At 35.9% G+C, this 26,328-nt stretch overlaps 2 protein-coding genes and 1 long non-coding RNA gene across 7 annotated transcripts in view; 2 read left to right on the top strand and 1 right to left on the bottom strand.

Annotated features, from left to right (window-relative positions):
- zgc:153184 overlaps window positions 1–11,271 on the top strand; it is a 45,681-nt gene extending 34,410 nt beyond the window's left edge. For 2 of the 3 annotated variants that reach the window (XM_087283305.1, XM_087283304.1), the window contains 2 exons: window positions 1,733–1,930; window positions 9,546–11,271. In XM_087283305.1, coding sequence (XP_087139431.1) covers window positions 1,733–1,930; window positions 9,546–9,914 — 567 coding nt within the window. In that variant the 3' untranslated portion in view covers window positions 9,915–11,271. 3 annotated transcript variants of the gene reach the window in all.
- The window catches only part of LOC147833556 (uncharacterized), a 486,957-nt gene that overhangs the window by 350,863 nt on the left and 109,766 nt on the right, over window positions 1–26,328 (bottom strand). The gene's annotated exons all lie outside the window — the stretch shown is intronic.
- The window catches only part of c15h3orf52 (chromosome 15 C3orf52 homolog), a 16,700-nt gene continuing 6,919 nt past the window's right edge, over window positions 16,548–26,328 (top strand). For 2 of the 3 annotated variants that reach the window (XM_087283672.1, XM_087283673.1), the window contains exons 1-5: window positions 16,548–16,689; window positions 18,853–18,906; window positions 21,317–21,397; window positions 23,202–23,337; window positions 25,197–25,333. In XM_087283672.1, coding sequence (XP_087139798.1) covers window positions 16,618–16,689; window positions 18,853–18,906; window positions 21,317–21,397; window positions 23,202–23,337; window positions 25,197–25,333 — 480 coding nt within the window. In that variant the 5' untranslated portion in view covers window positions 16,548–16,617. Of the gene's footprint in view, window positions 16,690–18,852; window positions 18,907–21,316; window positions 21,398–23,201; window positions 23,338–25,196; window positions 25,667–26,013 lie in introns of all 3 variants that reach the window. The other variant, XM_087283671.1, reaches the window with a different exon arrangement.

Genomic DNA, 26,328 nt, shown 5'->3' with positions numbered 1-26,328 from the left:
CACTGTATGTATACAGTTGAAGTCAAGATTATTCACCCTCCTGTGAATTTTTTTTCTTCTTGGCTTTTTTTAATATTTCCCTAATGATGTTTAACAGAGCAAGCTTTTTTTTTTTTTTTTACAGTATTTCCTATAATATTTTTTCTTCTGAAGAAAGTCTTTTATTATTAAAACCATTTAAAGGTAAACATTATTAGCCCCCTTGAACAATATTTTATGTGATAGTCTACAGAACAAACCATCATTATACAATAACTTGTCTAATTACCCTAGCCTGGCTAGTTAACATAATTAACCTAGTTAAGCCTTTAAATGTCACTTTAAGCTGAATAGTATCCTAAAAACTCAACTATGTAGTCTCCACTTCACTTCCTAATCTGCAATTGCCTCTCTGAATATACCACTAACTGTACCCAAAAAAATAAAAAAATAAATAATTAAATAAATTACTAATACTTTCCTTCTTAGACTTTACAGACCTGAAACTTGCCTACAGCACTTATTCATTGTTGCTCTTATAGTTGTGTAAATTGCTTCCTTGTCCTCATTTGTAAGTCGCTTTGGATTTGGAAATGACTAAATGTAAATGTAAAAAAATATCTAGTCAAAAATCATGTGCTGTCATCTTGACAAAGATAAAATAAATCAGTTAAATGAGTTTATAAACCATTATGATTAAAAATGTGTTAATAAAAAAATCTTACAAAAAAAAATACAGGAGGGCTAATAATTCTGACTTCAGCCGTATATATATGAGTTCCTTAGTGGCCCCCACTAGTGCCGATATAAAGCCACATCGCACTGCTACTAGTGTTATATTGCGTTTATACAACAGTTTAATGACATAATCGTGTGAGACGGAGTCTCGAAAACCCTTTTGTAAGAGGAACTACTTTTCTTCCATCACTCATTCACATCTGCAGCTGACATCAGAACAGTAGAAACTGTTGCTACTTCTCCAGTGTCACTTTAGAGCTAGTGTTTGAATGATTCTCTAGCGTAATGTCTTAAGTGATGACAAAACAGGCAATTTCTGCTCACATTTTAAGATTATAAGGCTGAACAGCATTAAATGCCTTCAGTCTACAGAGATTTCCCACTATTTCTCTGTTGCAATCAGGAAATCACAATAACTAACCCCGAAAAAGCCAGAGCAAAGCAAACACTAGCAGTTTCTGTGGTATAAATACAGCACTGCAACATACAAAAGAGAGAGCTCAGCTTAGAATGCCACTTACCTGTTTAATAATCATTTGTTTAGCTCTAGTTTGAAACTTACACTGAGAAAATGCTGCTTTTCTCCCCTAGGGACTTATTTAGCAGTCTCTGTCGCCATCTTGTGGCGAAACATCAACCGTCACTTTTTTTGGCCTGCTCAGACAGGCTGACGGCGGCCAATGCACTGAATCCAATGCTCTGAAATGATAAATATTTAAAATAGGCCCTCTCCTTATAAATAATCTGCATAGTTTCAGTCTAAACAACTATTCTTGCCTAAAAAGCCTCAAAAGAACATTATGTTGTCCAACCGCTGAAATATTTGTAAACTGTAAAGTGTCCTCTGCTTGCCACTGTATGTGAGCGGAGTAATACACAAAGGTGAAGAGGCTGCACGAGTGCTGTTATTTGCAGAATATTGCACAGCTATCAGCCAATCAGATTCAAGAACCAGACAGAACTGTTGTATAAATATATATAGTCTTCAAATATTCTTCTCTCTTCCATCTTCCAGGCCAATCTCGCTCTGTCTCCAACCGTCCTGCTCTCTCCACCCAAAAGCCCAGAGTCCAAACAGCCGCCCTCTGCGTCCATCAGCCCGTGCAGTGTCGTGAGCTCCACCCTGCAGACCCCTCAGCTGTCCTGCGAAGATGAAGCGCCGGTCAGCTTCGAGCAGCCGGTGGAGGGCACACCACTGCCCAGCATCAACAAGGTCACACACACTCACATATCAACACTGCATACAATGCTAAAGGACAAAAACACACACACACTTTAGAGACACAACATGATTTTTGGTCACACTTTATTTTAATGCACAATTCATGCTATAAACAAACCATTAACTAAGGTTATAGCTAGTTAATAACTATAACTAAGGTAATTTAGCTCAATAAACTACTAATAAGCTGCTTATTAATAGTAAGGTATTAGTTGGGTTTAGGTTTGGGTATTGGGTAGGACACAGGATGTAAAATAAGATCATATTTTATAAACAATGATAAACAGCTATCTTCTTTGAAGGGTTTACAAGGTCACACAGACTCGCATATCAACACTGCATCTCACTTTACACTGCAAAAGAAGAAGAAAAAAACACTTTAGAGACATAATACGTCAATGTTTTTATTTTAATGTACAATTCATGCTATAAACAAACCATTAACTAAGGCTTTTAGCTCAATAAACTACTAAATAGCTGCTTATAAATAGTAAGGTATTAGTTGGGTTTAGGTTTGGGTATTGGGTAGGACACAGGATGTAAAATAAGATCATATTTTATAAACAATGACAAACAGCTATCTTCTTTGAAGGGTTTACAAGGTCACACAGACTCGCATATCAACACTGCATCTCACTTTACACTGCAAACGAAGAAGAAAACACTTTAGAGACATAATACGTCAATGTTTTTATTTTAATGTGCAATTCATGCTAATAGCTAATCGTTAACTTTGATTTTTAGCTCAATAAACTACTAATTAGCTGCTTAATAATAGTAAGGTTTAGGTTTGGGTATTGAGTAGGACTAGGGATGTAAAATAAGAATACAAGGTCACACAGACTCACATATCAACGCGGCAAAAGAGGAAAAGAGCCCTTTAGAGACACAATATTTTAGATTTTTTTGGTCACACTTTATTTTAATGTACAATTCATGCTATAAGCAACCCCTTAACTAAGTCTTTTATCTCAATAAACTGCTAATTAGCTGCTTATTAATAGTTAATAAGGTTTAGGTTAGGGTATTGGGTTGGACTAGGAATGTAAAATAAGATCTTAATTACAGGCAAGTAATAAGCCAGTAAAAAGGCTGTGAATTGTTAATTAAAATAACATTATTTGCCCTATTTGGCAGATAATTTTGCTTGTTTTAAGGAAAAACTCTCTGGATTTTGACATAATATTTATAAAATATGTTTTACTTGTCTAGTAAAATCTTTTTGATTCATTTACATTTTTCGATTTTTGGACTAGAAACAAGACAAAAACTCTTAGGTAAGAGTGTATATTTTTAATTTTTTAAATATTTTTTTCTCAAATATTTCCCAAATTCTGTTTAACAGATTCAGGAGTTTTTTTTTTTACAGTGTGTCTGATAATATTTTTTTCTTCTGGAGAAAGTCTTATTTGTTTTATTTCAGCTAGAATGAAAGCAGTTTTTGTGTTTTTTAAAAAAAAAATTAAGGTTATGCAAGAAACATCTTATGGATGCATTTGGGACACATCATCAGCGATGTATCCTGGGATCATTGAGTGTTTCGGGTCTCTCAACATCATATCCAGCGACGAGATGATCCCAAGGATTCCATATCCGGGACCAGGCCATATCCTGAGCTGCTGCTGCGCTGATGGTTGTGGGGAGTGGAGAACATGAGTCTGATTCCAGCGACGCTCCAGGGACAGACGAGTCTTCGCTGAGGCCATCTTCCTGCCTCCACCACGGCGAATGAAGCTCTGCACAAGACTTTTGGCCAGCAGAGAAATTAAAATGGTTGTGCCCAACTGAGTCTGGTTCCCTCAAGGTTTTTTTTCTTCACTCCCATCAGGTGAAGTTTTTTTTCCCTCTCCGCTGTCGCCACTGCCTCGCATGGTTCAGGATTGGTAGAGCTACGCATCGATGAATTTGCTCTTCAGTGTTTGAACTCTCAGTAATGATTAAATCACACTGAACTGAGCTAAACTGAACTGAACTGAACTTAAACACTAAAACCTGAACCACACTGTTCCAGTCACTATGACCATTTATGTGAAGCTGCTTTGACACAATCTACATTGTAAAAGCGCTATACAAATAAAGCTGAATTGACTTGAATACACTCTCACCCAGGTGACCCAGCCGGGGTTGATCAAGTCCCGACTTGTGTCCCAACAGCAGTCCACGGATCTGCCCTCTTAATCCACAGCCACCTTGTTGCCTTCTCTGCGGCTTCGCTTGCGGATCGAATGGCCCTTTTCTTCGCCACGCCTGTAATGCCCAAACGACTGAGGACTTTGCAAAGTGAACGCCCTGCAAAGCCTCTGCATCCGATTTCTATGGGCTCATTGAAAGTTCTCCAGCCTCTCTCCCTGCACTCCTCCACTAATTCCTGGTACTTAGCGCGCTTCCTCTCATTTGCTTCTTCAATACGCTCTTCCCACGGCACTGTAAGCTCCAGAATAATTAGCTGTCTTGATATTATATTCAATATTATTATCAATATTATTATCCCCCTTAAACAATATTTGTTTTGGATTGTTTACAGAACAAACCAAACGACTTGCCTAATTACCCTAACTTTACCTTAATTAACCTAGTTAAGCTTTTAAATATCACTTTAAGCTGAATACTAGCGTCTTGAAAAATATCTAGTCAAAGATTATGTGCTGTTATCATGGCAAAGATAAAAGAAATCAGTTATTAGAGATGAGTTATTAAAATGCGCTGAAAAAATCTCACCGTTAAACAGAAATTGGGTGAAAAAAATATTTAGGGGGGCTAATAATTCTGACTTCAACTGTATATTTGTTCAGTGTGTACCATTTTAAAAGGGAAACTCATCTAGAATTCACACCACTGTGTAATATTACATGAATTCCAAACACACACTATAACAGATTCAAGGACTGGGTTGAAAAGCATTTAATTGAAGAATGTGAGCAGCAAAACATGATCTCCTGAAAGTTCAGCAGTGTCCTTCCGCAGGCTTGCAGATTGCGTGCGAATCTGTGAAGTGTGCAGAACAGGATCTGATGATTTCAGCATGAAGGCGCGGGCAGTATTGTGGGCTTAAGCTCTGTGTAAGCCTATAGAGTCTGCCCAGGCACAGAACAACAGGGGGTTTGCACACTGTAATCCAATCAGGCCACTTCTGCATCGCACCCTCCGTAACCTCTTTAAAGCAGCGTTCTTTTGTCTTTTATCTAGTCCAAATATCTCGAAATCCTTAAATCAAGATGCATTTTCTGGACAAGCAAAAAATATGGTCAAAAATTGAGTCCGATTTTCTTTAAAACAAGCAAAATAATCTTGTTTTCACTTTGAAGTAAGAATATTTTGCGTGTTTTAAGGAAAAACTCAGTTGCTGAAAACTAGACAATATGCTTTGCTTCTTGACATAATACCATTTTCGATATTTGGGATAAAGATCATTACTTTGCAGTGTATATTCTGCACACAGCCTATGTTAAAAGGTTTACTTTGAGCCCAGGTTTAGCGTAAAACTGCTAAATCCTCTGTTTGTTGTACATCCTTAAAATCAACTAGAATCCAATTGTCATTTGTTCTGTCAGCAAACCTAATCTGTCCATTTAGATGACATTTTAGAGCATTCCCAATATGCAGATAAAAGCTAGGCAGCATCGCCCAGCATGCAGTAAAAATCCAACAGACGTCTGAGACATTTTGGCTAAAAATTGGGGCTGTCAGTGGAAATCTTGCAGACGTCTACCAATAGTCCTCTGACTTGGCAGATTTCACATGTAGTCATTCATTTGTTTCTAGCACAGATCCATCCTGCCTTGTAGCAACGGTTCAGGCTGGTGGTGGTGGTGTAATGGTGTGGGGGATATTTTCTTGGCAAACTTTGGGCTCATTAGTACCAATTGAGCATGGTGTCAGCACCACAGCCTACCTGGGTATTGTTGCTGATCATGTCCATCTCTTGATGATCACAGTGTACACATCTTCTGATGGCTACTTCCAGCAGGATAACGCACCATGTCATAAAGCGTGAATCATCTCAGACTGATTTCTTGAACATGAAAATGAGTTCACTGCACTCAAATGGCCTCCACAGTCACCTGTTCTAAATCCAATAGAGCACATTTGGTATGTGGTGCAATGGGAGAGTGTCATCATGAATGTGCAGCCGACAAATCTGCAGCAACTGTGTGATGCTATCATGTCAATATGGAGCAAAATCTCTGAGGAATATTTCCAGTACATATATATAGGTATATATATATAGGTGGGCATAGATTAATTTTTATAATCTAGATTAATCTCACTGTAATCTTGGAATTGATCTAGTATAATCTAAATTAAAATGGCTCATTTGAATTCTGCTGAAGTAATGACTACCCAAATAATGACTAAAAGTAAGTCTTTGAGAACGAGTTTCTCAAGCCAGGTGTCGCATTAGACCAGGGGCTCATCTCCCGTTTCCAATATGCCTCACAAACTGCTTGAGAAACTGTTTTGCTATGATAATTGGTGTGAAAATAAATGATGTTCAGTAAGATGTACTTGTGTTCAGGCCCGGATTGGCTAATCCGTTTTTTGGCCGCGAGGGCCGGTGTCCCTAGCTCCAGAATCTGTTGTTTACAGCAGTCACACTTTTTAAATTCATGTATTTATTTACTTGACCACAGTCTTCTTATTCAATATTTTACCGCAGCTCTGCTCTTTTTATCTATTTTCTCGCAGCCTCGTGATCAAGATGCCGCCTGCAAGTTGATTATCATGATTATCATGTTGTGGTCGAGTGGTTAGCATGTTAGGTTTTGAAACCACCAAACCGGGTTTGATCCTCGTCTGAGTAATTTATTTTTTTTTTCATTTTTATTGTAAAGACATAATACTGTAAGGGTTGTTGAACATTTGAAGTTCTAAAGCAGCTGTTTTCTCAAAAAAGACGTGATAGTTTAAATAGAAACTGAATTGGAAATGACCTTATTTCAATATAGTCAGTGGTGAACTGAGGTGGGCCGGTTTGAGGCTTGAAACTCCAGGGCTGAAAAGGAGTCCCACTCCGGCCCTGCTTGTGTTTACTAACTGGTTATTCAGCTAAACATGAATGTTAAACTTTAGGCCTACATAATCTCCAAACAGCCATTTTTGATCACTTTAATCCGACTAAAGTCATAACTGAACTAAACAGAAATGGAATTAAGACATGTGGAGTATGCAGATATTAGTGGCATTATTGAAGTACAGACCACGATCAAACTATTACCGTCATGTAGGACTTTCGCCATATTTTCCGACAAGATCCACACACACGGCTGTCAGTAAAGGGCCGCACACACACACACACACACACACACATCGCGAATGCGGACGTTGTTTTCTTTCTACTTGGCGTGCGTTATTAAATTCCATAACATTCTCACCAGTCCTTACTCCTTATTTTTGTCTAATACCCCAGTTTGTCACGGGGGCATGAATAAAATGTTAATCAGTGACGGTGAAACTGCCGAACTGCAGTTAAAGCCACCCAAAATTACAGGAATCTCTTACATGAAAGCACTTCACATAAACACCTTCATTATATTATTGTCTATTAAGGCAAATAACTAGATTACAGATGTCCATGTAAGCGTAGTCAGTATTGTCTTTGAAGTAAGTGAAAGATCCTGAAGGGCATCCTGCTGATTTGATTCAGAAGGGCACCTTTTTGTCAGACGGCTCACCGGTTTGACTTTCATTCACCATCATTCATTTTAAAAAGCACCCGCTTCATTTTATTAGTTTATGTTTTTAATAATTTTTGTAAAAAAAAAAAAAAAAAAAAAAAAATTAATTGTAAAAAAAAAGGAAATAATGAAGACAAACTAAAAAAAATCTACATTTTTCCTAAATTTCACTTGAATTTTATTTATTATAATTTATTATCTTTTTTTATTCGTGAAGATGTTTGATGACCAAAATTTTTTTTTCCAAATGCATCAATATATATGACCTACATTCACTGACAAATAGATAAAAATATTCATTTTCAAAAAGGGGGTGTACTCCTTTAAGCAGAGCATATATATATATATATATATATATATATATATATATATATATATATATATATATTAGGGATGGGAAGATTAACCGATATGTATCGATACGCGGTCATGCGCGTGCACGATGCGAGTGCATCGGTTGAGCAGCAGAGGATGAATGAAATTTTGGAAGCAAATCGAGATGCATCGGTTTTTGCGAGATGCATCGATTTTTCCGAGATACAGCTTTTATTTTTAATATAGAATGTATTTTTTATTTATTAACAAGTGTTGTCAACCTGTTTTTGGCGCATAATTTAATCGACCTACATAAAGTAAGCCTTAGCAACGGATTTGCGGATGTGTACACTCACACTACAACTCAGTGTATCAGGTGTGCGGATGAAGCTAGTGGAGCGCCCTCAGAAAGCGCGAGAAGCAAAACAAACATTTTATTCCCCACTGAGTTTTAAATCTAAAGTATGGCAAGCAACATTATGGATTTAAGAATGGACGACATGGCAGGACAGATGCAATTTGCAAAATGTGCCGCGCATCTGTAAAATACGCGGGCAGTATGACTAATCTGATATCTCACTTGAAGCGGCGCCACGGTGTTGTTGTGAAAGCATCTTCCAGTGTTTCTGCATCCCCGGCTTTCGCACTGCTTCAACCAGCTCCAAAAGTGGTGAGAAAAGCATTGAAAGTTTTTTTTTCCATGCGCAACAGTTCTGCTCGCTCTACGCCAATAACGAATGCTATTGCATTGTTCATCTGCAAAGATATTCAGCCTAGTGTCACGGAGAACGAATGTTTTAAACACCTCCTCCTGTTAATTTTTATTTAATAATAATATTAATAATAATAATGATAAAAATAATTGGGTGTCACGGTGGCACAGTGGGTAGTTTGATCACCTCACAGCAAGAAGATTGCTGGTTTGTTATATTTTTATTAGCCTGTTGTTTACAGTGACAGTGATGTTTCAACGCAGCATAACACTGCTAGTTCACGACCTTAAGTTTTGAATAATCAGTGGCAAAATATATCTTTGTAAAACTTGTTTTCATAGTTGAAAAGTTAAATCACAATTCTTGTTGTGCAATGCTAAATTTATTTATGTTGAAAGAGTGCAAATATATATATATATTTTAATATATATTGCACTTATACATTCTGTTTATCTTGAAAATACTTAAATAATATGTGCTATATGTTCTAAAATGGCCCTCTACTGTAAACTGACACTCTGGCTCTGAGAGAAAAGCCAGTTTGTAAAAAAGTCTTGGTTTTGCTTGGTTTATAAATAATCAAACTCATTCAATGGCACAGCATCCTCTTTCACATCATCTCATAAACTTGATCTAATTAGTGCTGAAATATCGCATCGTATCGTGATATGGGTGTGAATCGTATCGTGTTGCATCGCAATATGTCACAAATGTATCGCTAATATATCGGATCGTATTCTTTGTATCGAGATGCGTATCGGATCGGCATTATAGCTTAGATGCCCAACCCTAATATATATATATATATATATATATAGGGAATTACAGTCTGTATTCAACTTGTATAAACTCAGCTTTGCCCGGTCTGATTTGTTTATTAGTGTTTCTGTATTTTCTCCACAGAGTCGAGCCAGACTGTCGTTCAAGCGCCGGCTGCCCACACGCCTGCACAGGAAATCAGCAAGCGAAGAAGCCAAAGTGCAAGAGGACAACAATTCTCAACGCGAAACCGAAAACCCACAGCAGAATGGAGAAGATCTGATCTGTGGGCGTCTGCAGGAGGACAACGAAGAAAAAGCAAACACTGCTGACTCTGCTCGAACCAGCACAGAGGACAGACAAAAGCAAGAAGGCCAAGAAACAAATGCAGGAGACCAGGAGGAGTGTGAAGCTTCTGACTGTAAACCAGAACAAGAAAAAGAAGAGAGAGAAGAGACGGAGGAGGACAGGACAGAAGTGAAAGAGGACACGGCGGAGAAAGAGACAGAGTAGATGAAATAGGTTGAAGGTCATCAAATGTGGAGCGCTTTTGGTTTTTTGCTTTAATATACTCAACCCGGGCTCATTGTGGGATTGTAGTCCCGCGGACGTTTCTGGAGACTGCGGAATACGTCCCGGCGGGTACGTACGGCTGCAGTTTTTGTTTTCGCGAATCCACGAGAGGCCGCTGTTGTGCGCTTTTTCGCATCTCAGACGCCTCTCGCGAGTGCGGTTCGCGCCCGCGCTGTTCTCGCGTGAACCCACCAGAGGCCGCTGTCCGACTGACCGGATAATTGACTACGCGACCGCCCAATCGGCCGACCCGCCCTCCTCCTTCTCTGAACCCAACCAATTTTACCGATCGACCCGCCTGCCCGCTCGCTTCCCTAAACCCGAGCAACAGTTTACAAAAGCCGTCCAAAAAAATAAAAGCCCTGATTATTTTTTTCTACCGTGTTTTCAGATTTCACCGCGTCCTCACCCTGTCACGAAACTCGTTCACTTCATTTTTGGGATTCTGTTTTTGTCTTACCTGATTGCTGTAACTGCTCTTCCCCGGACTCGAAACCGGTCGCCGTCGTCGACTCCTCTCTGCATCTCGAGCCTGCCGACGTACACGGTGAGCTGAGTGGACAAACGGGTTGCAGTGGGGAAGCCCTCCACAAGGAGGTAAGGCAACCGTGAAAGGGAACAGCGTCACACCGCCCCGCAGCGTTCGCTTGAAAAAAATAAACGCGGCCGTACGTACCTCCCGGGACGTATTCCGCTGTCTCCAGAAACGTCCGCGTGACTACATTTTCAGAATGAGCTTGGGTTGAATATACTCCAAGTGCTGCTTTAGACAGTAGTGATACTGACAGACTTCTGTTTAATTATCAGAGATAATAATTCACATTTAGGTGGACTTGCAGAGACCTGACAAAAATATCCGTAAATAAGCGGTTTTGCATATTTTGTGATTCATGTTTTAGTTTTTATTTAAAAACAGGCTCTTTGAAAGAGACAGAATGTTTGGGTGCTTTCACACCTGCCTTATTTAGTTGGATTGAATCGCACTAGAGTTCGTTTCCCCTTTTGGTGCGGTTCGTTTGGGCAGGTGTGAATGCAGACGTCGTATTCTTGTGTGCACCAAAAGCGGACCAAAAAAGCGTACCGAGACCTGCTTGAAGAGGTGGTCTCGGTACGCTTTCAAACGAGAAAAATGAGAAAATGAGCCGAACTAAAACAGACCCAAACACAAAAAGTACTGCGCCTTTTGGACTAATCCAGCTGTCGTAGGCTGATGCGCTGTGCATTATGGGATATGGAGGAAAAATATTTGATGATAGCGCTTTACCAATAGAGAGAGAGAGAGAGAGAGAGAGAGAGGGAGAGAGGGGAAAACATTACCTGATGGATCATTGGTAATATTTCCGCAAGTTGACCATGTCGCAGTTTAGCTAAATTAATTCACGCCTCCTCCTGAAGTGACGTGAGATGCATTAAAACATTGTTTTCCAGCCGCGGCCATGCTTCATTCTCGTAATGTATAGTTTGCCTAAAGCAGGGATACTGCTTTAGAAAAGAAAATGAATGAATAAATGATGAACTAACAATATATGTATATGTATGTATGTATATATATATATATATATATATATATATATATATATATATATATATATATATATATATATATATATATATATATATATATATATATATATATATTGTTAGTTCATCATTTATTCATTCATTTTCTTTTTGGCTTAGTCCCTTGATTAATCCAGGGTCGCCACAGTGGAATGAACCGCCAACTTATATTTTTTGCACTGCGGATGCACTTCCAGCTGCAACCCAACACTGGGAAATTATTAATTATTTATTATTTAAAAAGTATTAGTTCATATAAATCAATGATTTCTAGTTATTTTTAAATATAAAATAAATAAGGAAATTACCCACAGCAACTATATTTACCTCACGCCCACTAGCCTCAACCAAGTTTGATTTTTAGCCATTCAAAAGAAAAACTATTGTCTTGTTTTCAGGTATTAATTCAAAATGGAGCATGTTTTTGTTTATTCATTAAAACAAGCAAAATAATCCGCCAATTTTTGGTTGGTTTTTATAAACGTATAAAATAAGTTTATTTTGGGGCCGTCACGGCGACACAGTGGGTAGCACAATCTGACAGCGTGAAGGTCGCTAATTCGAGCCTTGGCTGGGTTGGCGTTTCTGTGTGGAGTTTGCATGTTCTCCCCGTGTTGGCGTGGGTTTCCTCCGGGTGCTCCAATTTCCCCTTACAAGTCCAAAGACATGCTATAGGTGAATTGGGTAAGCTAAATTGTCCGTAACGAAAGTGTGTGAATGAATGTGTATTGATGTTTCCCAGTGATGGTTTGCAGCTGGAAGGGCATCTGCTGTGTAAAGGATATGCTGGATAAGTTGGCGGTTCATTCTGCTGTGACAACCCCTGAAGAATAAAGGAACTAAGTCAACGGAAAATGAATGAAGTTAATTTCTCTCCTTCCATTGGCAGATTATTCTCACTTAACTCGATTAACTCGCTTAATTTTGACATAATGAAAACCAGACAATATTTTTAGTTTGTCTATAAAATGCTTCTTGATTTAAGAATTTTAAGATAATTGGACTAGAAATGAGACAAAAACAAGTCTTCAATAATCAAGGGATTAAATATAGCATGTTCTCATGGCATTTGTAAGATTTACAAATATTTACCACAGTATTACAACAACGAAAAAAAAAGACATGGTCAACCGTGAAGTTTTCCGTAAAATTTAAAAAGTAGGGTTAAACAAGTGGAAATCAACATGTTAAAATCAAGATTACTACATGCACCTTTACTATAATAATGGTTAGTTTAGGGAAGGGGCTCCAATATATTTTGGTGAATTGCTGGTGAATTTACATTATTGATGATTTATACAACAGGCATTCTGAAGTACCTCTCATGCATTTGGAAAGGCGCAGGCTAAAGTCCTGGTCGAGGAAAGTTTACTCGGCCGCAATATTTACAAAGCCAAAGTCCTCACTGTTCAGAAATCACCACTCAGCTGCTCTATAAATGTTCTATATCCTGTGTTCATGACTATATTTCAACCAAAGCACACGTGCAGTCTTTTAATTAAATATCTTCATTGTATTTTAACCTTACTCTCAGATAATACTGAAGTAAACAAAAAAGAAGAGGAAAAGAAAACCTTCTCAGTGTTTCACATCAGTGTTTATTCTTAATTATCAATCAACACGTTTCCAACTCCACCACATTTTAGGAACGGTTTGGAGAATGAGTATGGCCATTCTCCATTTTCTTTTGGTTAATCTTGCTGATGTGGTAAACAAGCTCAAATAATAGCTTATAGTGGAAGAGATATTGCTAATCTACTGTACTTCAATGACTTTATTTCATCAATTCAATGAACTGAATAAAGAGCTTTATTTACACTAACAGAATGCTGTCATTTATTATGTTCGGTTGTGATTAATGGTAGCCAGGGGCGGACTGGGACTAAAAATCAGCCCTGGCACTGTAGCCACACCAGCCCACATTACCAAACCGAAACAGCCCCATGCACGGACACGCATATCCACTACTTATATTGGTGTACCGATGGTGAAATAATAGAAGCAGTACCATATGTAATAGATATTTAAACATTTAATGCATGTGACTGGAACAAAAACAACACATTTATAACAAACTTGCAATCATTTCATTCATTCATTATCTTTTCGGCTTAGTCCCTTTATTAATCAGGGATCGCCACAGAGGAATGAACCGCCTACTTACCCAGCATATGTTTTACGCAGCAGATGCCCTCCAAGCTGAAACCCCTCTACACACACATTCACATACATGCACTACGGACAATTAGGCCTACCCAATTCACCTCGAGCACATGTGAGGGAAACCAGGAGGAAACCCACACGCACATGCAAACTCCAAAGAGAAACGCCATCTCGCCCAGCCGAGGCTCGAAATAGCGACCTTCTTGTGCCCCTGCGCTGCCCCCTTTCGAGACTATTTCAGTTAAATTTATGCATTTGGCAGTGTTTTATTTTAAAGACTTTTTTTTTTTTTGCTTTCTGTAAGCTTTTCGGCACTGCCTTTCCTTTTTTATGCTCCATCTCTGACAATTAGCTTGTGCTGCACTTACTGTTTGTTTGACATTCTTTCCAGATTTCGACTATGTCCGCATAACCTCTATTTGGGTCGGCCCATCTCGCCGATTGGGCCAATGCTTAACATTTATTATTATTATTACTACTATAATAATAATCATCATCATCATAATACATCTTGCAAGAGATAAAAGCTGCCTGATTGTAAAAACAATACATATAAAAAAATAAATAAAATAAAAAAATTGCTGGCCGGTCCACATTTAAAAAATGATCTGGCCCTTCTGGCAAATGGTACATTATGTTATGTTATGGTACATACCTTGAGAAGTTTTAGACTTAAGAAGTGTTTTTAATCTGAACATTCGTTTATTTTCCTTCAGCTTATTATTAAGCTTATTTTAATCAGGGGTCACCACAGCAGAATGAACCGCCAACTTATTCAGCACGTTTCACACAGCAGATGCCTTTCCAGCACAACTCATTTCTGGGAATCACCCAAACACTCCGGCACTCATACACTATGGCCAATTTAGTTAATCAATTCCCCTATAGCGCATGAGTTTGGACTGGAGCACCCGGAGGAAACCCACACCAACACTGGGAGAACATGCAAACTCCAAACAGGAATGACAATTGGCCCAGCCGGGACTCTCAAATCAGTGACCTTCTTGCTGTGAGGCGACAGTGTATTCAGTCTGAATACACAAGAAAAAAAGGGGACTCAATGTAAGTGTTTAAAAAATACATAAACATTGTGAGCATGAATTAGCCACCAGAGGTCACCAAAGTCGCCATATTTTAAGGAACGGGCAGCGAAACGTTTAGCTCAAGTACAAGAAATCTTTGGTGTTACATAGAAAATCAACATATTTTACTGATTAACATCCAGCAGAACATTTATATTGTTTGCTGAATAGTTTATTTTATCTACGCGGTTTAAAGCGTTTTATAAGTTGGCCACTTGAGCAAATACATGAGAGGACTTTAATCCAATTCCATAATGTGTTCCATAGGAAATGAATAGGGGAAATACTAAAATTACAATACATTTATCTTTTATTTGTCCAACACAACCCAGATAAAACGTGCATCTAAATAGTGTGAGTCTGTACAACATTAATGTGTCAAAACACTCGACTCTCTCTCTCTCTCTCTCTCTCTCTCTCTCTCTCTCTCTCTCTCTCTCTCTCAATTCAACTCAGTTCGATCGATACAATTCAATAATTGCTTTATTGGCATGATAAATGTTTAAAGTTTAATGCCAAAGCAATTATAAAGTTTACATAAAAATAAGAGAACATACATATATAAGAAAAAACACGTAAACAGTAATAGTAGTAGTAAAAAAAATATATATATACATATAATAGTTAAATAAAAACATAGATGATATAATATACTATTATTCAATATATATTATTTAATTATTAAATACATCACATTATAATTCAATATGTCGTTATTATTCAATATATCATATCATTTACATCATATTATTCATTTATGACAATCAAAATAATAATATATCAGAATACACTACATTTAACTCTCTCTCACACACACTATTGCCATTTCTTTTCTGTCATTATTTTTGATATTTTTTATACAATCATTAGCCAAAAGATTAAAACATAACATTGTTTTAATGTTATTTAACAGAGCAAGGAAATTTTCACAGTATGCCTGATAATATTTTTTTTTCTGGAGAAAGTCTTATTTGTTTTACTTCGGTTAGAATAAAAGCAGTTTTTATTTTTTTAAATACCATTTTAAGGTCAATATTATTAGCCCCTTTAAGCTATATTGTTTTCGATAGTCTACAGAACAAACCATCGTTATACAATAACTTGCCTAACTACCCTAACCTAGCATAAGAAGTATGCAACATAGTAAGAAAGAAGAAGTATGCTCGGTTAATATATGGTACTGTCTCATACAAAAGAAAAGGATTGATTAAACAGTTGTTAGTCTAAACATATTTTTAATAATAAAAACTAAAGACACAAAAGTAATACAAATAAATTAATTTTTCTCCACAAATAACACTCATTCTTCTCTAATAATACAATTAAAAACAAGTTTTTGATCTGCTTCAAATGTTGAGGCTATATAGGAAATCATAGAGTGAAAGAGAAAGGGATTGTTTCCCCACAATAATACACAATCCGGTGTACTTCTGCATATTGTTTTCCTTCAGCCAGCAGATTCTTGCCTTGCTCAGACAGTTCCTGTACAGTAGGTATTGTCTTCAGTTTCGCTTCAGACACACACACACACACACACACACACACACTCCTGAAACATGACACGTACTTTGACTCTGGCCTCTTCTCGCCTGTAGATCATCATCACTGTCAGCTTTGAGAAGATAGCTGGGATGGAATCATGTTTATATTTTGTTAATTAACGCGTCAATCGCACAGTTGTGAAGGCGGTGCTGTTTGTGTTTTCTGGCCACAACAGAGACCTGCTGATCGGCTCTGCGCACCGCGCCGCCGCCTCCGCTCCCGCCCCAGTTCCGGGTCTGAGCCACAGGTTGTGTGTGGTTAGAATTATTTATTCTTGGGATACTGTCCATGGAAGTATGAGCGACGAGGTGGAGTTGAAGACTGTAGTCAGTGACAACAATAATGTCTCGAGTGACCGAACGACTGAGGTGAGTTTGCAGAAATGAGTCTTTCATACATTCTTGCTTTGAGCTGCTCGTGTTTGAACAAGTGTTTCTCCACACACACACACACACACACACACACACACACACACACACACACACACACACACACACACTCACACCATGTTTATCCAGAGGGATTGGCGTTGTTATTTCTGTTTGATTGCGGGTTTTATAGAAAATAAACTACTTTTGTTTCGACTTTTACTTTTCGTTTCAATCAATACATTGTTCTACTGTCTTAGGTTACTTACCTTGACCTGATTAACATGAAGACCATTCGTATTTACTGCGTAATTTTATACCGAATGTTAGCAGCTCAGTTTTAGTCAGTTTTGTTTTAACTTAAGATGACTTAAGTGATTTTTTCAGATTCCTTTAAAATCAGTCAACTAATCAGGCCTGAAGACCATCCCAGGATCGGTGAGACGGGTTTTTAAACAGGAGTTCATCAACCTAAATCGCCATATTACGATTAATAATAAAAAAAAGGAAGATTAAAAGATGGAAAAAAATCTATCTATCTATCTATCTATCTATCTATCTATCTATCTATCTATCTATCTATCTATCTATCTATCTATCTACCTACCTACCTACCTACCTACCTACCTACCTACCTACCTACCTACCTACCTACCTACCTACCTACCTATCTATCTATCTATCTATCTATCTATCTATCTATCTATCTATCTATCTATCTATCTATCTATCTATCTATCTATCTATCTATCTATCTATCTATCTATATATACAGTATATATATATATATATATAATATTTAATATATAATCTATCTATCTATCTATCTATCTATCTATCTATCTATCTATCTATCTATCTATCTATCTATCTATCTATATATATATATATATATATATATATATATATATATATATATATAACATATATACACACACACACATATATATATATATATATATATATATATATATATATATATATATATATATATATATATATATATATAGATGATCAATTTCAGCGTTATGGATGTGCCATTTGCGGTAAAATCTCAAAACATAAATTGACAGAGGAGGTATATCTTAACATTATATTTAAACATCTGTTTATATTTTCAAAACAACTAGCCACAGAGATGTGGGAGCAGAAACATCAATCTGGAGACTTTTTTTTATTGTTAAGGAGGAAAATAAACATGCATTATGGATGTGATAAAAGAAGTCTGCAAGTTTACAGTACACAACATACTTTGTAAAAATTCTGTGAATTAAACTGCATAACCTTAAAGAAACAATGATAATCAAAAGAAGAAGACTTAGATCACTATTGAACAAATGTGATTGATTTTATTTGATTTTACATTTTTGCATTTATGAGGAAAAAGCTTCGTTATGGATGTGACATTTCTCCGATAAGGATGTGACGGATGTGAAAATGCTTCTTGTTTGACTTTGGTAAATCAAATATAACTGTTTGAAGACACTGACAGGGACATTTTTTAGTTTTTTTTAAAGCACTTTAAAATACAAACCTACACAAAAAAACGCAGAAACAGTTTTGCTATTTTGGCGAAAATAATTTTTTTTTTTTTCATGGCAAGGTTGACATTTGCATGGAATTGCTCATTATATATATATATATATATATATATATATATATATATATATATATATATATATATATATATAATAGGGCTGCACGATATTGAAAAATCTAACGATAGCAATATTTTGTATTTCTGCTATATACATATTTTATAATACTTTATGATATCTGTAGAATTTATGTATATCTTTTGTTTATAATTGCATTTAATTTATTTAAAAAATGTTTTCACTGTTCCAAATATTCTGAATAGAGAGGATTTTTTTTTCAAAAAAGACAGCAATGTTTTTTTTTATTAGAAAGATTTATGATGAGGACACGTTTGTTTTCTTTTTAAATTGACAGCATGATATTATTATTATATGAGAGGTTAATATTATAGAGCAATATTGTAGTATTTTCACTGTTTTGTTAGTGAATGTTGTTGTTAGCATATGTAGCTGTTTTATTCTTTATTTATGCTTTTATGTCTCTGCATATATAATAATAGTTTTCCCCCTTAATGTACAGAATGGGTTCATGTGTGTGTAAATAAATGTATATTAATGTTCACAGGAGGTTCCAGGAAATGGCATACAAGAAGCGTCCCATCTTTTGTCAAGAGCACAGGTAAATTTTACTTTGTGTGTATGTGTGTGTGTGTGTGTGTGTGTGTGTGTGTGTGTGTGTGTGTGTGTGTGTGTGTGTGTGTGTGTGTGTGTGTGTGTGTGTGTGTGTGTGTGTGTGTGTGTGTGTTGATTGGCTTAAAAATAAATGATTGTTTACATTTGCAGTGTGTGTAAAAATAATTAGCATTAGCACAAAACCATCATAGTTTCATTCTCTCAAACACATAAGCTGGTCTAGCCACATTGTGACTTATTAAAACTGGATATATAAGAAAGAAAAACAGAAATCTAAATCTGGACTCAAAAAAAAAAAAAGAAGACTTTTGCAGCTTTGTTGAAACTACATATTTAAATGAGTGGAAACAACACATTTTACAACAAAAAAGTAGGTTTTTTTTAGACAACTGTTTTATATTCAATAACTCAAATTTGTGAAAACATTTAAGTTAACTTAATGACAACATGAAGGAATTGTGTATATATATATATATATATATATATATATATATATATATATATATATATATATATATATATATATATATATATATATAGTTAAAGTCAGAATTATTAGCCCCCCTGTATTATTATTACCCCTGTTTATTTTTTCCCCAATTTCTGTTTAATGGAGGGAAGATTGTTTTTGCACATTTCTAATCATAATAGTTTTAAAAACTTATTTCTAATAAAAGATTTACTTTATCTTTCCCATGATGACAGTAAATAATATTTTACTTGATATTTTTCAGGACACTTTTATACAGCTTAAATTGACATTTAAAGGCTTAACTAGATTAATAGGTGAACTAGGCAGGTTAGGGTAATTAGGCAAGTTATTGCATAATGATGGTTTGTTCTCTAAACTATTGAAAAAAAAATTAGCTTAAAGGGGCTAATAATTTTGTCCCAAAATGGTTTTTAAAAAGTTAAAAACTGCTTTTATTCTAGCAAAAAAAAAAATAAAAAATAAGACTTTCTCCAGAAGAAAAAATATTATCAGACATACTGTGAAAATTTCCTTGCTCTGTGAAAAACCAATTGGGAAATATTTTAAAAAAGAAGAAAAAATCGAAAGGGGGCTAATAATTCTGACTTCAACTGTATATATATATATATATATATATATATATATATATATATATATATATATATATATATATATATATATATATATATATATATATATAAGCCCCTTTAAGCAATTTTTTTCAGTTATACAATAACTTGCCTAATAATATTATTTATTAATATTTAAATAATATTATGTCTAATATTGTTTACTGTCATCATGGTGAAGAGAAATAAATCATTATATATATATATATATATATATATATATATATATATATATATATATATATATATATATATGTATATATGTATATATATATATATATATATATATATATATATATATATATATATATATATATATATATATATATATATATATATATATGTATATATATATATGTATAAATATATATATGTATATATATATATATATTTATATATATATATATATATATATATATATATATATATATATATATATATTTATATATATATATATATATATGTATATATATATATATATATATATATATATATATATATATATATATATATATATATATATTACTATTTTTACAGAAGTGCATAAGACAATGGTTAACAAAACATAAAACAGCACAAATAAAATTGATGTAGCCTACACAGTATGTGGTTATTACGTTACAGGTGTACAATTTTGTCGAGTACGGTGTAAATAATATATATATAAAGTTTGTTTATTATTTTGTGATTCACAAGTGTTTATTTACGGTTGCGAATTGCATTATGAGATGTTGGTCTCTGCTCTGTCCACTTTTGATGCTGATAATTCAGCTGTACTGTTTAACGAAGTGACTTTTATTTATTTATTTTAGTCGTTTGAAATAATATAATGCACAAGAAATAATAATATATAGAGAAATAAGTCTGTAAAATAACAGAAAACTACTGGCAGTTTATAATGAGGTTTTTGTAGCATAATATACACCACCAACACAGACAGTATATCAGCTGTATACTATTAAAAATGCTAATAAAAGTCACTTTTTAAAAAAACTTTTCAATATTAGATGGTATTGAAAGAGAGATCAATTCCAATAATGCAATTCAAAAGCAGAAACAAACGGGGAAACATCAAAAATAAAGACATAAATCACAAAATATGGAAAACAGCTCATATATGGATTTTTTTTACTGTGTAGATATGGATTTCTCAATTAATCTATTGAACATGTTGATGAAATGCATTGATATCACTCATTTATATAATGTCTCAGTATATGAATACGCATTTACATTGCAGAAAACTGATCTCTTGGTTTAGTTTGACCTGTTTGTCTGGATTTGTGTGTTTTCAGAGTTTGGAGAATAATGTAGAAGGGATTGAACTGGATGGAGTTTTTGTTGATCATAACGATCCTTCACCTAAAACCTCAAAGGTAACGCTGATAAAAAAAGCAACAACTGTTGCCTCAATTATGAAAAATGCTTTTCTTACTTAGAGTTTTAGTCTTGTTTCTAGTCCAAATATCTAAATATTCCTAAATCTAGAAGCATTTTGTAGACAAGCAAAAACTATTGTCTTGTTTTCAGAAATAATGAGTCAAAATGAAGTAAGTTTTTCCTTAAAACAAGCTAAAAAATGAATATTTATTTAATGAGACAATGGTTATGTACATGCTTTATTTAAGCATCCAGATCTGTCTTACGCCCTGTTTACACTGCTAATTACCTGTGACCCATTTCCTGATTTTTTGCTTATATGTGACACAGATCAGATCTATGTGTAAACACCAAAAAAAAAAAAACACATGCATTCAGATATTCAGAGAATACTTTCAGGCCTCCTTCATACAGTGCATCTGGAAAGTATTGATAGCGCTTCAATTTTTCCACATTTGTTTATGTTACAGCCTTATTCCAAAATGAATTCACTTCATTTATTTCCTCAACATTCTACACACAATCCCCCATGGCAAATGTTAACATATAAATCAGATCACAATTAAAGAATCGTGTAAACAGGCAGACCAAAAAAATCAGATATAGGCAACAAATCGAGGTGGGCATCAAGACCTGACAGTCTAAAGGCTGATTTATACTTCTGCATCAAACGCACGCGTATGCTACGGCGTTGACGCATAGCCCTACGCCGTGGCTGTCGGTGTCACTGACGTGCACCTCTCAAAAAATTTAACTACATGTCACAACGACGCGTAGCGTAAGCTCTGTGATTGGTCAGCTTGGTAGCACTGGCAAATCTGGGCGGGACCGAGAGCCGCACGAATGGCGCGAGCCCGATGGAGCGATTGTTTACAAGTGTGGAGTCCCGTGAAGGAATTCCCGCGCCGGATGGAAAGTTTTGTTTTGTGTTTACCTCATAGTTAAAGTTGTTGCACGTCCGCCGGTTCCTGCCTCAAAATGAGCGAGTTTGAGCCACTTGTACATTCAGGAAGTGTTCAGGAAAAGCAAAACACGAGCGAAGAAACTCGACACAGAGGAACATTTACACCTCACTGCCAACTAGCGTTTCAGAATTGTTAATGCAGACCAACAGAAGTAACAGAAGCAGAAGCGCGCAGAAGTATAAATGCACAGCTACGCGCCTTGCATGCGCCGTGGGTTACGCCGGTCACTTGACACAGAAGTATAAACCAGGCTTAAACGGGGCCTTATTGATTTTTAGACGTTAAAGTCCGCATGAATCAGAAGCTGCGACCATTTTTTTTATATTGTGATGCAGTTCCTAGAGAAACTGAATATTAAATTGGAAAGCAGTGGGCGTGGCTTGTTTTTCTACTGCAAGCTGATTGGATGTAGTAAAGTAGGCGTTTCATTCTGAAAGATCTGGAAAGGGGTTTGGGGTGAGTTATTACAACCTAACAGACACTTCCTGCTCACTATTTTTGTTTGTTGTCAGAACTGACAGCTGGAGGGGGCGTGGTTGAGTATGTCAGCCCCGCCCAGTACCTCAGACAGACCTAATCTGAGAATTTAACGTTAAAAACAGCCCGTAATGCTGCTTGTAGTTGCAAGTTGATCTTTTCTTATTGTGTTATTCTACTTGATATGTACAATCTTATTTGTAGAGCATTTTATTACATCTATTATACCTAGTCCTTTCTCCTATAGGCGACTGAATGGGAGGATCTAAAACAATCACAGAAACGAGCGCACTTCCACATCGCAGAATAAGCTCATTAATGACACTGACGTACAGTATGATAACTTCTGTGTTTACAGTGTCGGCGGGAGCTGCAGAGCCTGAAGAAAGACCTCAATGAGGTGGTGGTGTGGAAAATCAGATTATGGATGGTGATACTTCTCATCGTCAGTGCCATAGTTGTGGTTATTGCGACCACAGTCGTTGTGTGTGCAGGTACTTGTGCTTTTTCTGTTTCATTGAGTAGGCTTACATAGATTGCAATACTCTGATATTAATATGATTAAGACAATACTCTGATTAATGTGTTTTCCGTGCTAAAACATCTGTCTTTGTTTTGGTCCCTTTTAACCCACAAAATGCCAGTTTAGCCAATTGTATTTCAGCACCCCGGGTTGCCTTGGTGGAAAACAGCGTATTTAATTCATCAATCATAAAGGCTCTCTAAGAATGCATCCGTAACCGAAATGCAACCTCCAGTGGACAGTAGCCGACTCCGAAATGAGATGCAGATTCAGAGTTCCACATGAGGTGGTTAGTAATTAGCTAATAATATAAATATTACGAATATAAATATTAGGTAAGCAGATGAAATTGTACAGGGTTTGTGTGGGGTCTTAAAGTCTTAGTTTAAAAATCGAAATTTAAGGCCTTAAAAAGTCTTAAATTCGCTCTTCTAGGTCTTAAATGTTTTTGCACAGGTCTTATTTTTTTATTTCCATGTAACGCTTAATCTAATGCTCATTTAAATTCTTTTTTGGGTGCGCACCACATGATTTTGGCTGGCGGAGTATGGCATTATTTCACTGACAAATGTCATAAGTGCAGTATTACAAATCGGGAGTGCATTCATGTAATACAGGAAAGCGAATGTCACGGGCCGGTTTTTCCCTGTTCTTAGACAAAACTGCTTGCGAGGTCTCAAAACACTGGCTGCTCACATGCGAATGATCTGCTCTTGATCTGTCGGATGATGCGGATTTATGTGTCTTGTGTTTCCTCCTCCTTTCAAGCTTTTACTCTGCAGAGATGCTTCAGCATACTGTAGTATTAAGAATAGTGAACTGATGAAATGAAATACAGTGTAGGTTTAGTACAGTAAAGTGTGGTGAATTGTAGAATAATATACCCTATATTGTAAAAAAAACAAACACAGCACTGGGTAATTTGTTTATATTAAACTTGTTGTGCTACCATAGCAACTATAGTATCACCATGACATATTAATTGAAGTACTTTACAAAACACTATACAGCAGACACTAGTTCACTTTATTTTAGTTGCCATGATAAGTGAGATTTATTTGAAGAGTGAACAGTACAGTAGTCTATAATACCATATCAAGTTCCCCATTTTCTATCACAGTTACATTTCTGCTTGCATTAGTTCTATTTAAATGTTTGTTTGTTTGTTTGTTTGTTTGTTTTTTTTAGTATGGTGCACCTTTTGGATGTTTAATAAATGTTTCTAAAATAAAAATTTTAAGTGTTGGTCAGAACAAAAACTCGTAATAAGATGGAAAATATTCCCTCTAAGGTGACGCGGTGCACGTTCGCCTCACAGCAAGAAGGTCGCTGGTTTGAGTCCCTGCTGGACCAGTTGGCATTTCTGTGTGGGGTTTGCATGTTCTGCCCATGTTGGCGTGGGTTTCCTCCGGGTGCTCCGGTTTCCCTCACAGTCCAAACACATGCGCTATAGGGGAATTGGATTAACTATATTGGCCGTAGTGTATGAGTGTGGATGAGTGTGTATGGGTATTTCCCAGTGTTGGGTTGCGGCTGGAAAGGCATCTGCTGTGTAAAACATATGCTGGATAAGATGGCGGTTCATTCCACTGTGGCGACCCCTGATTAATAAGGGACTAAGCCAAAGGAATATGAATGAATGAATGAATAATTCCTGTAGAACTCGGCTTATCTCAAGTATTACTTAATTTAATTAATTATTTTGTTATAATTCCTGTAGAACTAGAATTAATTAATTAAATTTAAGTTATTAAAAAATCCTTCTGTAAATGGTTCCTGCAGAACTATAATTTTTAAATTTTGTGTTTTGCAAATCTTTGTGTTTTACAGTGGAGGACGACGTGGATGAGACATATGACAGATCCTCGTTTGTGGTGCCGCGTCTCTTCAGAGGGAACTTTACTCTGGAGAGCAGCAGTAGTTCAGCTTTAGACCAGCAGATGCTGATGGAGCAGCTGAAACAGGAGGTGAGAGCCAGAACAACACCGTCCACACACTCTACAGATGACTCTAAACAAGACATTATTATTTTGTTTAATGATATGCTTTACAATGTCACTTGCAGATGTTCAAGGAAATTTGCTCTTGCTTGGAGTTGGGGTCAAAATGATTCGTCCTCCTGTGAATTTAGTTTGCTTTCTCAAATATTTCCCAAACGATGTTTAAAAGAACAAGAAATTTTTCACAGTATTTCCTATAATATTTTTTCTTCTGGAAAAATGCTTATTTGCTTTTCTTCGGCTAGAATAAAAGCAGTTTTTAACTTTTAAAATCCATTTAAAGGTCAATATTATTACCCCGCCCCCAGGCAATATTTGTTTTGATTGTCCCCAGAACAAACCACTGTTATACAATGACTTTCATAATTACCCTAACCTGCCTAGTTAACCTTGCTAAGCCTTTAAATGTCACTTAAAGCTGTATACTAGTGTCTTGAAAAATATCTAGTCAAATATAATCTGCTGTCATCATGGCAGATGATAAAAGAAATCAGATTTTACAGGGTTCTAGATTAACTTTTTGCACTGGTTGCACTGATGCGCCTAACGTTTCGTCTTGGGTGCACCAGCGCAAAAGTTAGGCGCACCCACATTTTTAACCACATAGCATTGTATACAATTTCATATTTTTATTAAGGATAAACAAGGCTATAAAATAAAATGAGGTATATTTTTACATCAACAAAAATAGTCTGTGCACTGTATAAAATGCTGGGTTCAACACAATACCTTCATGTTGTCACAACACAAATCAGTTAAGTTAACTTAAGGTAACTACAAATTTAAGTGGATTGTACATTAAAAGTTGCCTCAATAATTGTGTTGGTTCAACTCCTATTAAATAAGTAGCTTGTACAAGCAGCAAAAGCCATTTTTTGAGTGTGGTAGTGCACTTATTTACAAAATATAGACAAAAGATATTGTGTTAGGTGTTTAAAAGACCCGGAAGTTATAGGAAGTTA

The sequence above is a fragment of the Danio rerio genome, chromosome 15, assembly GCF_052040795.2.
Source record: "Danio rerio strain M-AB ecotype USA chromosome 15, GRCz13ab, whole genome shotgun sequence".
Classification (NCBI taxonomy): domain Eukaryota; kingdom Metazoa; phylum Chordata; class Actinopteri; order Cypriniformes; family Danionidae; genus Danio; species Danio rerio.
Note: the sequence above shows the minus strand (reverse complement) of the source record. Positions and strands in the feature narration are given on the sequence as shown.